The 17,338-nt window shown below is 50.4% G+C and overlaps 2 protein-coding genes across 2 annotated transcripts in view; both read right to left on the bottom strand.

Moving 5' to 3' along the window:
* The window catches only part of ssh (Protein phosphatase Slingshot), a 296,033-nt gene extending 282,877 nt beyond the window's left edge, over positions 1-13,156 (bottom strand). Inside the window, exon 1 of the mRNA XM_089573131.1 lies at positions 12,907-13,156. Within this exon, the coding sequence (XP_089429257.1) occupies positions 12,907-12,984 (78 nt within the window). The 5' untranslated portion in view covers positions 12,985-13,156. The remainder of the gene's footprint in view (positions 1-12,906) is intronic.
* Positions 13,157-15,792: 2,636 nt separating this feature from the next.
* LOC149362609 (spliceosome associated factor 3, U4/U6 recycling protein-like) overlaps positions 15,793-17,338 on the bottom strand; it is a 64,551-nt gene continuing 63,005 nt past the window's right edge. The window contains exon 23 of the mRNA XM_089573120.1: positions 15,793-16,103. Coding sequence (XP_089429246.1) covers positions 15,920-16,103 — 184 coding nt within the window. The 3' untranslated portion in view covers positions 15,793-15,919. The remainder of the gene's footprint in view (positions 16,104-17,338) is intronic.

The following is a 17,338-nucleotide window of genomic DNA, read 5'->3' as shown; positions in this document are numbered from 1 at the left end:
TGAACACTCGGTGGCATGTACTCTACATAATGCAAGCGTAATATGGGCAACCACGAACACCCTTTTCAGGGACCCTTTAAGGCTGAGTTGAGTTGGGTTTAGTGGCGCATAAACAACGGCGGCTATCATGCGCCAAATGCAGGGTTAAAATTTGAGAAAAGTTGGGTCACCTCGGCGTGTCCTTGTCGGTGCAAGGGCGCCGAGGATCCCAACGAGTTAAATGAGAACTTCAGCCTTCTTCTCAGGCATGAAAACCTTTAAGGTTGAGCTTAAGTGTCTCCTCCAATTTTAATTTTTTTTTTTTTTTGGGGGGGGGGGGGGGTCTTCAGAAATTAAGACACCATCGAGGGCTGTCAACTGACTTTAATTCGAAACTGAGGCCAGCCGCGCCACCATGGTGACAGTTCCCGCCCCAGGCCTCGCGGACCGGTAGGTTTCGTCGTCCCCAACCCCAGCACGGGTCACGCGTACGTGCCCGGAGCTCTCAGCGCGCGTGCGCGGCGCGTCGCCAGAGCCCGGCCAGCCGTGAAATGGTATGCGCGCAGCCCGGGGTCACGCCGGCGTCCGACGGCCCCCGCGCGCTCTGTTGCAGCCCCACGCTACGGTGCGCGGCTGCCTCCCGCCGCGACACCCCCGTCTGGACGACCGGCGGGGCGAAGGGCGCTCCTCCATTGACGCGGTTGCGTCACGGGCACCGAGGAAGATGGAGCTGCTGCGGCGGCGACGATGAGCGACACCCGTACGCGACCGCGCTGCTCGGCGCACTCGAGAGTACAGTGACTCGTGTGTGCGGCGAGCGATCCTCGCGGGACCACGAAATTGAAAGGGGGGGGGGGGGGGGGAGGTCAGTAGAGGGAAGACCTTTCTGTTGACAAACAACAGGCGATACCACACGACAGTGCGTGCACAAGCTTCATGCCGCCACAGTTGTCGACCATATATGCGGTGTCCGTCTCATCTTACCTGAGTTACTTAGTGCCGTTAAGCGCACTTGCCGACTCCCGCAGCCAGTAACGGTTTTCTGAAATAATACAGACTGAGTGTGGTGCGGCAGCCTTGGTCGCGATTAGACGTGAAATGATAAGCGCCACGCAAACAACAGAGAAACCTACGACGAGGCTCTGCAGACGTCGGTGCTCACGGAGTCAAGCATGGACATCATCATCATCATCACTGCGTGGTCTCGACAGGCATATACCGACCAAATAGTACAGCCAGTAACAGCCAGGGGCCGTATCTTTTAACGTCTCGTTTCGTGCTCCTTTCAGTTCTCCGCCATCGCTGGCGAGTCGCGACTTCCCGGTGACGTAACGTCAGCCGTGGCAGACGACAACGCCAATGACAGAGGTCCAAGAATGAGGCAACAAAACGAAACGTTGGAAGACACGGCAGTTCGTCCACGAGCCGTGTACTTACGACTACAGCAGAGACGCAGCAAGCTGCGAGCCACAAGTCACCCGCACGCAGCCCTTCCGCCCTGTCATCCCTGGCACAATAAGGATGAAATAACATAGGGGCGGCCAGAGCCCGTTAGTCACCAACACAAGTGAAAGTAATACCGCCTGTCACGAAAGTACCAGTGGCCACCACCACAGCCTGTCTTGGTCAAAGCCGAGCCAAGCCCGCAGCTTTTACTTCCGCGACGTATACCGCACGTCTTCGCCGGCCCTCAAGATAACGCACAAGAGAGCAAACGAGCCCGAAGGAACGCTTCGCCCACGCGGTATAGTACACACGACGGCTCCTCGGCGTGACGCATGTCCGGCGTGGCGCCGATATCACCGCGACCCGCGCGGAACGACAGCTCGCCGTCGAATTTCTCTCCCGGGACGACAGCGCAAGTTGCGCGGGGCGCGCGGAGAGAGAAAGAAAGGAGCGTCACGCGCTGGCCGACCACGCTCGCTGTCGTGTGCGTGCGGAAGACGCGAGTGTCGCCGCCTTCCGTGAATCAATCACTGTCGGCCCAGTTCCTTCTCGTTTGCGGCCGAGAGCACGGCGCTGCTCGCGTGACGCCCTCAACGTCGGAGCGCGGGCGAAGATGGCAGCGGTCGCAATTACTCCCGACCGGGAGCCCCCACGAAGGTGAAATCCCAATTACTCGCCCGAGGTTCTCCTTGGCTTAGTCCAGTTAGAAAAAAAAAAAAAAGACAGACAGCCCAGCTTCACGAAACGCCAGCTTCAAATGCGCCTTTAAAAATATCTACGTCGCACATTCACTATAAGACATGTCACGTACGCTCGTGAGCAATAAGAAAGGGAACAAACTGTTCACACGGAACTGCGAATTTCCCGGTTACTTCTCCACTAAATTTGACAATGACCTTCGGATATAATACGGCGAGAGGAAAACTAGTTAGCCAAACAGGAAAACCTGTACTTGTCAAGCATAATTATGGAGAACGAACGAACGAACGAACGAACGAACGAACGAACGAACGAACGAACGAACGAACGAACGAACGAACGAACGAACGAACGAACGAACGAACGAACGAACGAACGAACGAACGAACGAACGAACGAACGAACGAACGAACGAACGAACGAACGAACGAACGAACGAACGAACGAACGAACGAACGAACGAACGAACGAACGAACGAACGAACGAACGAACGAACGAACGAACGAACGAACGAACGAACGAACGAACGAACGAACGAACGAACGAACGAACGAACGAACGAACGAACGAACGAACGAACGAACGAACGAACGAACGAACGAACGAACGAACGAACGAACGAACGAACGAACGAACGAACGAACGAACGAACGAACGAACGAACGAACGAACGAACGAACGAACGAACGAACGAACGAACGAACGAACGAACGAACGAACGAACGAACGAACGAACGAACGAACGAACGAACGAACGAACGAACGAACGAACGAACGAACGAACGAACGAACGAACGAACGAACGAACGAACGAACGAACGAACGAACGAACGAACGAACGAACGAACGAACGAACGAACGAACGAACGAACGAACGAACGAACGAACGAACGAACGAACGAACGAACGAACGAACGAACGAACGAACGAACGAACGAACGAACGAACGAACGAACGAACGAACGAACGAACGAACGAACGAACGAACGAACGAACGAACGAACGAACGAACGAACGAACGAACGAACGAACGAACGAACGAACGAACGAACGAACGAACGAACGAACGAACGAACGAACGAACGAACGAACGAACGAACGAACGAACGAACGAACGAACGAACGAACGAACGAACGAACGAACGAACGAACGAACGAACGAACGAACGAACGAACGAACGAACGAACGAACGAACGAACGAACGAACGAACGAACGAACGAACGAACGAACGAACGAACGAACGAACGAACGAACGAACGAACGAACGAACGAACGAACGAACGAACGAACGAACGAACGAACGAACGAACGAACGAACGAACGAACGAACGAACGAACGAACGAACGAACGAACGAACGAACGAACGAACGAACGAACGAACGAACGAACGAACGAACGAACGAACGAACGAACGAACGAACGAACGAACGAACGAACGAACGAACGAACGAACGAACGAACGAACGAACGAACGAACGAACGAACGAACGAACGAACGAACGAACGAACGAACGAACGAACGAACGAACGAACGAACGAACGAACGAACGAACGAACGAACGAACGAACGAACGAACGAACGAACGAACGAACGAACGAACGAACGAACGAACGAACGAACGAACGAACGAACGAACGAACGAACGAACGAACGAACGAACGAACGAACGAACGAACGAACGAACGAACGAACGAACGAACGAACGAACGAACGAACGAACGAACGAACGAGCGAGCGAGCGAGCGAGCGAGCGAGCGAGCGAGCGAACGCACGCACGCACGCACGAACGAACGAACGAACGAACGAACGAACGAACGAACGAACGAACGAACGAACGAACGAACGAACGAACGAGCGAACGAACGAACGAACGAACGAACGCGAGCTTCAGCATGACGCACGTTCCGCGCCTTGGTAATATGGCATTTACTATTCTGAGCCATCCGGACAGCATAATGCGTTCCCCACTGCCACGTGAGCCATTTCGTCGACATCGCTGTTCGCTTAATGACGAACAAACAATTTAGCGAGGTCCCAAACTCCCATTCTCTTCCCATATATCATTCCTCGCCTCACGCAATAATCCAATTAGGAAACCCACGTCAACGATACGAATAAGCTAGCAACTATTACCCAACGGTAGCAGTGAAAAAAAAATAGATTTGCCCTCGTCGCGCATTAGCGAGGCGCTAATGAGACAGCACGCGCTCTAAATACGTATATGTCCGCGGGCGCTTCGCACTTATCACCTACGCGAATCGTGTTGCGGTGTCCGAGGCAACTTTTTTTTCGCTCAATGGCGGTCTGATACGCCTCCCGCGCGCGTAACGCTAACGCACAAAGGGCGATGGACAGTTACATAACTTCTAGCGAAAGACGGACGAGCGCCGAGTGTCACTTCCTACCCGCTAATTGGTCGCAACATAATCGGTCGTGCGTTGGCTTACCGTGCGTATGCTACAAAAGCGCAAAGCGTAGCAGCTCGACGCTGCTGCAGCTTCTGATGAGGAGTGCCGGAGCTTTCCGTATACTCAAATGCGACTTCAGCGAGCTTCAATCAAAACGAACCAATAGAATGAACAACGTTTTATTAAAAATTAACGCGACAGCTTTAGAGCGGACGTTGGGAGGAAAAGCCGTGCGCGTTGTCACACTAATTCATGATTGGTCGATAACGTTGTGACGTCAAACTGAGCTGTGGGGTGAAAATGACCAAAAATCGAGTTATGATGTGACTGAGGTTGTAGAACGACAGAGATGTCATTATGGCATATAAGGAAGTAAAGTAACTTACGCTGAAAAGGAAATTGGGGTAATTAGTTGGGAATCGAACCCATGACCATTGGGGTTACGAGTCGGACACACCAGCACTATATAGGCCGTTTAGGCACTTTCAGTGGACTTGGTTGAAAGGAAACCTTGTGTATCTCGTGGCGTACTATGTGGTCTAGCTCGCCCGCTGTATGATGTATGCTAATGAGTGCAAGCAATTAGAAAGAACTAATTAAGAAAGAACGTAGCAAAGAACCATTAACGCTGTCGCGTCATACCCTTGATGCGCAGCTTCACTCTACGACCGAAATGTTCGCTTTCTATATCGCGAGTACCAGACTAACGGCGATGCCCATGTGCCTGCGAGACGTTTGCAATTTGCAAGGTTCGTTATACAGCACTCAATTCCCAAGTTCAACCGAAGAAACATGCCACTTTTGCAAGGTACCCAAAGTCTGAATACTTCTCACGATGCTTAATGATGCCGGATAAACTGAAATCAATGTCTCCGCAAGCTACTTGACGTTCTTTTGCATTTTATGAACGACAGAAAGCCGCTGCATGTGCGCATCGTCTGGGTGAACTTTCACTTGCGCGAACGCACTTCTGAAGTGGCCTGAGGTTCGTTCAACCAAAGTGTGTTCCTGTATGCCATACGTGTCAGCCCCGGCTGACGCCGCGTCTTTGTTAGCTTAACGAGGTTCTGCGAGGAACTCGCCGTCTGCAGAACCCGGCATCTTGCATCGCGACGCCGAATCTCCGAACAAAGACGACAGCCAAAGTTTCGCTCGCCACCACGTCTCACAGTGATACTCGCCCAGCTCGACCGTGAGAAAAACTCGACACCGCAAATGCGAGACGCCCGTCCCGGCTCTTCAACGCTCTACAGCGAGTCCTCGCTTTGCCCGTAGTCTATCGGCACGTATACAACCTACATCGATTTATCACTTTTCAGCCGAGCAACCAGACCAGCGCAATGCCTACAGACGCGGTGTTACGCAACGCAGGCTGCCGCGCCTCTGCGGGGAGGCGTGCGGCGAATACTAATCAATGTTCGGCTAGACAACAATGAGCTTCGGTCAGAGTGGTGCCTCCCCCACTTCCCCCCTCCCCGTTTTGACACGCCGTAGATGCTCGACTCTCATTCAAGGTGATCTCCTCGTTCAATTCAGCTCTTCCTGTATATATTACTGTGCATTCTATACACGGTGCTGTATGTTTTGTGCCTTCCGCGCAACTGTGGTCTCGGGAGTCGTTAGCAGGCTGCACCGAAAACGTCTCTCACGCGAACTATATCGCCCAGAAGGCAAACGATCCCCGGTCAATCAGGCCCGGACGCAGCAAACATTTTTTTTTTTTTTTTAGTCTGCCTCTCCATACCCGTCCCGGCTGCAAAACAGCAACGTTCCGAGCCGAGCCTCGCATGAGTATATATCCCTCCGCTACGGTATAGCGAGGCTTTTCCTTCCGGGCGGACCCGAGCGAGGTGGTCTTTACACACAGGGATCGCATGGTGACCTACAGAGAAATTACGCAGCACTATCGTTTGCAACGAGTTAGACTTCCTCCAGCGGGTAGATCTTTGTCCAGATACCAAGCCATCAACTGGCGCCGGTTACAAACTTACACCTTTCCAAACCCGGCCCTCTGGAGTCTTATGTACCCAGGGCAATTTTCAGACAAATGCGCAAACTGCGAACTTAGGGCCACCTTGGACCACATACTATGGGAATGTCCTCATGCCCCCCGGGAGGGACGAGGTATAAACACAAAAGATCAATGGGAGACCTTACTACTGAGCTACGACCCGGCGACTCAGTTACAACTCGTCCGACTGGCCGAAGCCGCCGCCGAGAGTCAAGACCTTTCGGCCGTCGTCCAGGCCGGTAGCCCTCTGGCTACCCTCTTTCTGTTGGACATTAAGAGTTTTCCTATCCTATACTATCCTCCCTCACCCCGCAGCCTGAGAGCCGCAAATTCGATTCCCCCGAGTGGATCGGAGCGGAAGCAAAACGGGATCGGTTGGTCCCAGAAGGCGCGAAAGCTTTTCACGATGCGAGCGCGGCCCCTAATGACTTGTGTCCCCGCTGTATTCTCGCCCGGCGCGCTCGATCAATCTACTGGAACGAGCGTTCATCCAATTACCGGCCGTGTGTGCGCGCGAAGGCTTCGTTCGTTCGTTCGTTGAAACGAGTGTTTCGTAAAATAACCGGAATACTGCCGCCAGCAACGGAAGGGTACGCGGCCGGTCTCTACTACAACGAAGAGCAGCGCAAACGACGCAGGAGTTCGCGCGACTGGACGCGGCGTGCGCTCACACGCGCACACAAAACGTTCTCATCTTGCGAGGAGACGAAATGAGCGGTGCATGTCCTGGTCTCGTCGGTACTTTTCGAGCTACTCTGCTACTGAAGAGACGAGCGACGACGCACTCATCGAGAGTGGGCAGTTAGATAAGGAGACTGATTTGTATATAAACGGAGGAGAAAAAGAAAAAAACAGAGGGGCGGTTATAAGACAAACAAGAACCGCACAGGAATTAACGTTACTCATTAATCCGAAGCACACCACTCACAGCCCCCAGCGTGCATCTTCACGACGTTAAACCCCACGTACTTAAAGCGGGGAAAAAAAAAAGAGAAACACCAATCTGTTTTCCACCCTTTAAGTTGCCCACTTATTTATTTTGCGTGCATACCTATTCTTCTTTAGCTGCTTATTTCGCGGATACGCATTAAAGGGCTTCGCCACCCGCCGCCGAGCACGCCACCAGCGCTCCACGCAACAACCAGGCGCTGCAGTCAAGTGCGCCGGTTAGTCGATAGACGTGTCGATGCCGAGAGAATACACGCGGCTCTTCCCGCCAGGTGCTGGGAGCCACGCGGTCAAGTAGCTTCTGCGCCTCACGCTCGGCACAACAGGAAATGGCTGACAGCGCCCGCGTCACGGGGCATAAAGTCTACGGCCGCCCCCGCCCACAACTGTCTTTTCAGGCAGCGGGCGCTATTATTACGGCACATAAAAGCGTCGACAGGACGGAGGAATGGGTTCTCCTGCGCTACGCTGCCACTCGGTTTCTTTTGTTTTATCCTTTTAAATTTCCCCGCTCAAACGCACGCAAATGTGGGAGCTGCTTATACGCCGTCGCGAGTCTCGTTTTCTCGGCTCGCGAGCCCGGCACTCAGTATACGTTGCGCAGTCGCCGCCAGTTGACTGCTGTCAATCGCGCACCGTTTTTCCTCGACGGCTTGATACATCTGGGCACACGCCCCACGAGGCGTGAGTGTAGTTTGGAAAATGGAGCTCGAAAAAGAGGAAAAAAAGAGGAAAAGGGAAGACAAACCGGGAAATAACAAAAGAATAAACATAAACGGAGATCGCTAGCGAAACGCGCAGAGCCAGAGCAGCCTGCCAGAGAACGGAGCGCAAAATGACGCACGTGGCACGAAACACGCGGTTAGAGGAGAGCAGATGTGTGTGTGTGTGTGTTTCTGCTGTGCCATGCTGCAAAAGACACAAGCCCCGCGCTCACTCTGGACGAAAACTGTGCCAGAACCTCGGTGACGCTCCTGGCCGTCGCAGCTCTCTCGCCAGAAACCAAAAAGAAAATAATTCGGAAAGGAAAATACTATAGAAAGGACACCTAGCACTCGTCGATAGCCTCCACCCCCGATAAATCGCAAAAAAAAAAAAACTACGTTTTGAGCGCTTTGTTTGTTTTGAGCTTTGTACTGAGCGGCAAGAACGTTCGTGCCACTCCCCCCATTCACCCTCACTTCGCGCGAGCTCGGTGACGTCAATGCTACGAGCTCCAACTTCTTCGCGCGGGAAATATACTTCACGGCCTCGTCGTAAAGACAACATAAAACGGCGCCACAAAAAAAAAATAAGAAAAAGGAGAGAAGAAAATAAAAACAAAGCTCCCAGATTCTTTCGTTCCGGCCTGAACACAGGGACAGCGATAGGGATAGCTGAATCGAGTCCTCTCCCTGCACCGCAGCACCCACTACTGGATCAGCCGGACACGTTGCACATCCATGACATCTCCCACTCGGCAGTCGCGCAACATTCTCGCTGCGACCAGGACTGAAAACACGCATCATTTTTTGCGCACTAATGTATACCGTGTCATTTGCAATGACCTGTTTTAGAACAACTTTTTTTTGAAGCCCGCCCGGCGAGAGAACATCGTAGCGACGACCCGTCCCTTCGTTTCATTGTGATAAAGGCTTTGGCGCCGAAACGTCAGTGTTTATTCTTTTTTTGCGCAACTTTTTGGCGAGTACGTCTTTTGCCAATCGCCACATGCAAAACTGGTAGGTTATATACACGACACTTGTACGCCCATTCAGATGTCATCAACGGTATCTTAACGGGACACACTGAGGACAACCCCTTCCAATTAGTCTCCCCCCCCCCCCCCCCCCAAAAAAAAAAAAATCATTGGCTGGCTCCTTTGTTCGGTAGCAAAAAAAAAAATTGACAGAAAATTAAATTTAAGAATTTTCCCGCCACTCGATTCAAACTCGTGACATCTACACCGAGAAGGACCCCGTGATGACCACACTGGAGTGAATAGCAGTGGTAATAGCCTCTGGGATCAGCGTCAAGTCGGTGTCGACGCACTCAGTTCAGTTGCGAAATCGGCCGGTGATGGCGACGCCTGTATTTCCTTCCTTTGTCTTATCTTGCTTATGAAATCTGTTTTCCGCGAGAGTCAAAATTCAAGGCCAACGCCAACAAAGCCAACTTCAAATTTCTTTGCAGTGTCCCTTCAATGAAAGCATCGAAGCTATCTCGAATAGCGCTGTTGCATACTCCGAATGCTCACCACTCACAAGTGCAAGCGAACAACAAAATCGCACCATACTCCCGTTAGTGAAAACACCACCGGACACTAGCCCGCCTCATACGTAGATGTTACCGCTCACTGTAGAGCAACTACGTCACACAACGTCCCAGCTGCCCTGCTGGCGGGAAAAACAGACTACAGATCCTTATACACTGGCCTAAACTGAAAAAAAAAAGCATTTGCGTAAGTATTCTTCCTCCCAGCCGTAACACAATAGAAAGGGCTTTCTAACAACGCACTAATAATCGGAAACGTAGTCTTATTTAAAGCACTACTGAATACCTCTGTCTAGTTTCGCCATTACTGACCTCCCGCGATCGTTTGTCATCCTCACACTGAAAGCTTTCTTTTTCTAGTCTGACATTGCGATTAATAGGCAATTTTTGTTTCCATTAACGATGGCTCTTGCCATTAGTAATCGCACCTTCAGAAAACCTGCGAAAACCTTTGAACAGCCTGCAAATGTACACATGCCGTATTCTTCACGAGTTTTGGCTTGCGTTCGAAACAGTCGAGTGGTTTACTGAAAGGAAAATAAAAAAAGGAAGGAAAAGATGTCGCCGGCCGTGGCAATTGCTATGTAATATCTTTAAGCACCCGAGCTTCACTGGCACATGTAAACCGCTGTCACTGAAAGAGCAAATAATTTCAGTAGAGTCACTCGGTTTTGCAAACGTTGCAACGCCGTAAGAGGCAGGCTGCCATGAAAGGCATACTGAGTTTCTGCCAGCTTACAACACCACCTGATTTCGCCTTTACTTTTATTTGGTTCCTGTGTAAACTAACTCCGCTCTCTCCGCTGATGCCTCGTAGGCTAAAGAGCAGCGATTGTTCTGGAAACTTCGCCTAAAAACACGGAAGGCAATGCAGCGAGAATAACTTCCGGCTCAGAAAAAGAGTGATGTGCGCGTCGTCACGCAACACCCTTTTTAACGTAAACAAACGCTTGGTTTCTAGTAGGAACAATGGTTTAGCTCTTGGTCTCGACGCTGCTTGTATTTTGCACTAGTTTTCATAACGCACTTACCTGTCACAATGAACTGCGACTTTTCCCACACTACACTTGCTGTTTCACTGATAACTATTAATAGTACCGCAATTACTGGAATTAATATTAGAATGATTAAACACCGTCATAAAGCGAAAGCCGCTAGGCAAGCATGGCGCTTGCAACGCTTTACCGTACTGTCTTAGACATATTAGCCCCGCTGTGCTAAAACTCTTTATAGGAGTTTTAGCGCATGTGGACCGACGTGAGGCCATGCGGTAACGCGTTGCTGATGGTACTGTTGCCGTGCTTGCCTAACTGCATTTGCCTCACGTCGCAGTTACAGTAGCTGCAGTACGACAGTGCTAAAACTCTCTCTTACTGCAGTACAATTTCCGTAGACACACGGTGTACCCATGCCAGAGACCACGCGATGATAATCGCAGTGCGCTCGAAAGGTTGATAAATAGTAGGCGGAATGCGCATAGAGGCCCGAACGAATACGCTACGAGCGGCCCGAATAGCCGGGCGATACGTCAAGCATTCGAAACCAGTGCCCGCTAACCGGACCACGAAGCATGAACGGAAATCGCAAAGGAGTTCGCGCAGACTTCGTGGGTGTTTCGGCTGCATCGATGGCGCGAGCAGTGCACAACGGTTGACGAGGGTAACGCGAGGAATCCGGAGCGGGCCGTATCGCTTTCCCGTTGTTGCGCCGCGGTCGTGAGCGAACGCAGCTGTGGGCTTCGACCATGTCCGTGCCCACGGAACGAACCACCGCCAACGCACAAAGCCAACCCGCGCGAGCAAAGCGCTGGCCTGTTTAGTTTCGTCGACTGCATCTCACTTTCGGTCTCGGCTCCTCTCGGTCAATTCAAGCCAACCTCCTTTGGCGATTACAGAGGAGATAAGTTTCGCGACTACTGTTAACGTCACGACATGTTACGCCGTCGACCTAAAAGAATACGTGCAATAATCCAGCGCGTTGCTCGTGGGAACCACAGCCAGTCGCTGTCACGCAGCACCACCGATACCGTCGAAAACGAGTTTCGTGCCCCCGACGCAGGCTGAGATTCGTCATTCAGAGTTAGTCCAATTCCAATCGTTGCATGAAACACGTCCTGCGGCACAGAGTGATGTGGTACGAGCAACAACTTTACACTAAGGCCCCTTACACAACTATCTCCTGACGTAACTAGGCACCCGCGGAGCACCTTTCTTACCTGCACAGACAAGACACCCAATGAATGACGTGCCAGGCTTCCCTGAGCTGCCGATATTTTAAGAGGAGCGCGTCGCTTTCGGAGGCAAAATAACCCGGTGTTGAAGCATCAAAGCACGGCCTCCCATGTCAGAGTAATAGTACTCCGCATGGTCACTCCTTACGACCATACACCTGACAGTGTTTTCGTCCGCGTACTGCACGGATTTCGGCCGTTGGCGTCGCGGAAGGTAAAACAGCGCCGAGCTGAAATCGCGACGCCCGTTTGACAGGAACATTACAGCAGCTCTCGTGAGCACAATGGCTCGTTTCGCGACGTCGTCAGTTGCACAGCGACGACGGGCGATGCTAGGGCCATGTGCTGTTGGGCAACTTCGACGAACGCTTTCGGACAACAACGAATGTATGGCAGCCGAGGCACAGCGGCGGACAGCGCTCGCTCCAACGAGGCTGGCCACGGCCGAGACGCTCCCAAAACAGAACCCAAAGAGTTTGGGCTCTGCGGGGAAGACTCTAGGCTAAATTTAACCTTCGGTGTCGGCTGCACGCGAACATTTATAGTACGCAGCGAGAGCTCTGGCGCTCGCGGTTGCAACTCCGAGCCCGAGCCATGGAAAAACTCTTCACACCGAAAACCGACGCGCACAAAAATGAGCTATGGCAGAGCCACTAATTCCCACCTCTACAGGTGCTAAGGCCTGCAAACGAGAAAACTATCGGAGTTTACACAGAAAAACAGAAAGAAACGCAAAGCACAGCGCTGGTCGCAGCAAAACAATCACTCGGCGCTTGTCAAACGGCGGCTCGTCCATCGTTTGAATTCGCGTAAACGAAACGAGGCCCGCCGACCGGTCTCAAAGGAGAGCTAGCCGTTAACCACACAGTGCGCAACGTGCAATTTAAACGACGAAAAACCATGCAGGGCAAGTTTTGTGTTACTTACAGCTGGCTGAGGCTGTTCGTCCGTCGGAGAGTTATCCGTGGTGCGACACGGAGAACGTAGCACTGTCACAAGAGACATGTCGTCGAAACTGCGCACACTTTATCCGAGGGCACTCGTGCGATCCGTTCACAGCCGGTGACGCTTCCTCGAGTACTGGAAACACATGCTCGGCGAAATGTTTGGGGTGTCAACGCACAGCTCAAACCTTACAGGTCCGCCATCTTCCCAAGCACCTTTCATGCAGCTTTATTTTTTCTTTTCTAGAGAGCGCAGCCATCGCGCATGCGCTCGCACAGGAAAGGAAGTGCTGAGAGAGAAAGGAGAGGAGACGCAAAATCCGAGGCGTCATTTCCGGAACCTTCATGGTCGCCTGGCCGGCGCCTTCCGGCGCTGTTCGCGTCGTCGGCGCTGCTGGTCAGCAAAACCGCAAGACCGCAACAGATTATGCAATAAACCACGAGCAAGCAGCCTCGCGGCTCTTACGCGCGTCGTAGGATTGTTTTTATATTTGCACAAAGTAGCTGCGGCGCCCTTGACTGCATTGTCAGACCGCCCTTTCTACCGTGGGCAAAGGCGCACTTCGCTAACTGGTTTCGTATTTGCCTGCATGCTTTAAATAATTCTCGTGCGTAGAGACCGACACGCAGCGCGGAGTCGTAGGGTCGACATGAGGGTCGCCTGCAGCCTGCCTACAGCTATGTAAATAAGCAGCGCGCGTTTCAGCACTTATGCAGACACGACACTTGGCGAAAGTTCATTTTAAACGAATTGCATCAAAAATAATTAGGGAAACAGGGTGGGAAGGGCACAGGATAACGGTGCTCCCCGCCCGGTATTCACCATGTAAACTAGCCTGCCGTAACATGCTTACGAGCACGTGAAAGTGTAACGAAGGTTAACAAGGATGGAAAATGACGCGAATGAACTACGTTGCTCCTCGCTGCTGGAGTATAGGTTTTCGTGACCAGGGAACGACGACGGGAAAATCGAAGCAGTGAGAGTCTTGAGGCAAGACGAAAACTAAGGTGATCAGAAGATTAAAAAAAAAAAAAAACTCGGCATAAAAGTCTGTAATGTTTCAAGACGAGCAAAAAATTTTACTTGGGAGAACCATGCTGAAACTCGTTTTTGCGATGAAGTCCAAGAAATATCAAATCAGGTCGCCCCTTCCGAGAGTGGCCCATACATCCACCCCTGGCTGATAAACACTGCTATAAGAATGCATGAATGGCAGTGGCATGTGTGTTGGAAAATGCACCCTCACAAGGAGCATCACACATGATCATGAAGGCACATTGATAGAGGTATTGTTCCACTACCTGAAAAAAATATTTTGTTGATGCTGCTGCATGCCATTTTTCCTGCGCCTGAATGATGTCTATTACAAAGCCAGTAAGAAATATCTGTTCACTTCAGTCTGTTTTATGCACTTACACTGTGCCAAAGTACATTAATAACCTTTAATAAGCATTTTCACATTCATGAAGACAGCGCTTGCCACGAAATCTTTCTGCCATCCAGGCTATAATGAGAGTTTACAGTACCTCGCCTCTCAATAATGCAATAAGACATTTAAAAATTCACAACTGCATGTGAGTGTGTCTAATTAATGAAGTGATTTATTTTGTTACTGCATCAGTGGTATAGCCAGGCTGTCACCCAATAGTGGGGTGCACGATGTGCTATGCCCGAAGTGGGATGATAAGAGGAGGAAACTCCATGCTTCAGCAAAGAAACATAATTCTTAAAATAAGAATTAATTATGGAAAACAAAAAGCTCAGTTACAAGACTCCAGCTATTTCAATAACCCATCTTTAGGCATCATGTCCTCTCAAAGAACAGATTTAAAAAAAAGACATTAAAACACAACTCGTCAGGCTTCACCGCCGTTTGTCATAGTTCCCTCTTTCATTCTTGAAAGAGATGAAAGCTCAGCCTCAACCTCATGTGCAGATTACAATAACCAGGCCTATTCGCCCCTAAATTACTATGTCCCTGACTAGCTGCACATCACATGAATGTCAAGTGCAGTACATATCAATATTTAAAAAAAGCATGCTCTTACCAACAAAGCATAAACTCCAATCCAGCCACTTCCATTATGGCATGTAATCTAAGCCTCAGCTTTTCTTTCACCCAAGTCTCAATGCGATGCCCGAATGCATGGTTGAATGCATGGTTGATAACAGTGCAGTGGACAACACAGACTTGAAGGCAAGAAAGACAGGACAAACGCTATTGTCTAGCATGAATCCGTACCAACATTAGCAAGAGTTGTTGGGCTAGTTGGTTATATATAGTCTTGAAATGTCATTATGAATTGTGCTTGGCAAAGGTAGGAGCACCGCAGCACGCAAATTCATGGCAGCCTTTTTTATGCAGAACACGCACAACTGCGTTAAGCCTGTTTCACATGCAAGCGAAAATGCCAGCGAATCCTGTCGCCGCGGCGGAAAAACCTGTTTTGAGTCGTCGCTGCGATGAGCGGCGAGGTTTCAACAAGTTGGAAATTTTCGCTGCGATGCGCCGCTCAATCGCTCAGTCGCTTGCATGTGAACCAGCCTTTAGTGACACTTCAGTGACATTATACAGAAGTGAACTAGCATTTCTGAATTCTGTCTCGCAGAGTGCGGTGATGATGGCATGTTTTTTCCCAGGCATGCTGTGAAGGCATCTTTCGCACATGCACAGACTTCTCTATATTTGGTGGCAACTGCCTCTGATTAAATCAGTTGACTTGCACTCACCCTGTCTGAGTGTCTTTCTTTGTGTTGTGCATTTAGTGCGATTCCTTGCGGCTTCACAAGTAATGTGCCAACTTGCCCAGCTTTCCAGTGATGTCTGGATGCCTCTGTCCAAAACAGCATGCAAAGGATAGGCCGGCACACACAGAATGCAAGCTTTATTGTGCCCTTCCACTTCCAGCAAAGAAAGCCCAATCAAGTGCGAAAATGATGGATGATGAAATCACGAAAAACCAGCGTAAAATGTGAGGTTTGAGGAAGATTTGCATCACTTCTTCAGCAGCATGCTCCGGAAGTCTGCATTGCTGAGACCTTTGCTACCCTCAGCGGGTGACGATTCTGAAACTTCCATGGGCTGCTCTTGCTGCTTCTGCTCGGGCTTCTTGATGGCAGTTGTGCGTTGCTGCACAGCTCGGGGCGTCAACGACACCTGGGTGCGGCCGCGACCTCTCCTGCAACAAAAAAAAAAAAAGAGTAATCCATTTATTCAATTGTTTTTTCCTAATAACATTCTGACAAAAGGTTTCATGGGATTATCTGACGCTATAACTTCCGACACATTACCCCAGCTCTCCATGCAGAGTGATCAGACCGAGAATTCGGTATTCTGGACCCAAGAACACCCTAAGAATGGGCTGAGCCTGTCCATAGATCACAAAATATTGAGTCTCTTCCACCAGCACAACTATGCAAGCCTTCCAACAAATCTGCTGACATTGCACTAAGAATGAGCTGAGCCTGTCCATAGATTACAAAATATTGAGTCTCTTCCACCATCACAACTATGCAAGCCTTCCAACAAATCTGCTGACATTGCACTAAGAATGAGCTGAGCCTGTCCATAGATTACAAAATATTAAGTCTCTTCTGCCAGCACAACTATGCAAGCCTTCCAACAAATCTGCAGACATTGGCTAGGCATCAGAAATCCCTCAGCTGTAATAATAAAACCTATTCACCTTGCTGAAAAGGACTTCCAGTGGTAGTCCGTGTCGCGCACACAGCCTCACACACTAAGGTTCAGCACCCTATTCCTGAAGTACAGCTGTGCAGAGTTTATGCTCTTTGTTCTAAGGTGCTTTCCTTACTATCTGGCTCTGTTGCTAATACAAGCACACAGAGGAGCATCTAATCTACTCAGAAGCTCAAATTTATAGAGCAAAAGTTTGTTGGGCAATCTCTTAGGTGCAACACTTTGAGGCATTTGTGATGGTGGCAAAAACTCTCTTTCCTCTAAATAAAATAAGGCTTTAAGTACTACAGACCAGAACTGCCAGAAAAATTCAGCACGCGATTAAATGAAGCGGCGTTCCAAGCATGCTCATGCAGTGAATATACTCTAACACAGAGGCTGTGGTAGGGGGTTGACCCTACGCGGATCAGCTTTTGTGACATTCTTGCTTTGCTTGTTTTGAGTGATATGATAATGGCGTTACCAGTGTTCTGCTCCCGACTACAAAATTTAGATGGTGCAAATGCCTGATTCTGGGTGCCACTTCTCTTGCCAAGCCTCACCTGGAACAAGTATGGCATGATATTTCACAGTTTTCCAAAACAGGTACTAACTTGCTGGTTTCCATGATGTAGCACGTCTGCTGTAAGAACCCTAAAGTAAGCTAAGGGGGCTCCTGGATAAAACGCAATAAAAATCCTGCATAGGTGCAGAGTGGTGCAGAGAGACTCCTTT

Source organism: Amblyomma mixtum, chromosome 2 (assembly GCF_055824585.1).
Source record: "Amblyomma mixtum isolate Tamu chromosome 2, ASM5582458v1, whole genome shotgun sequence".
NCBI classification, from domain to species: domain Eukaryota; kingdom Metazoa; phylum Arthropoda; class Arachnida; order Ixodida; family Ixodidae; genus Amblyomma; species Amblyomma mixtum.
The sequence above is the reverse complement of the archived record's forward strand: the minus strand, read 5'-3'. Positions and strand labels throughout refer to the sequence as shown.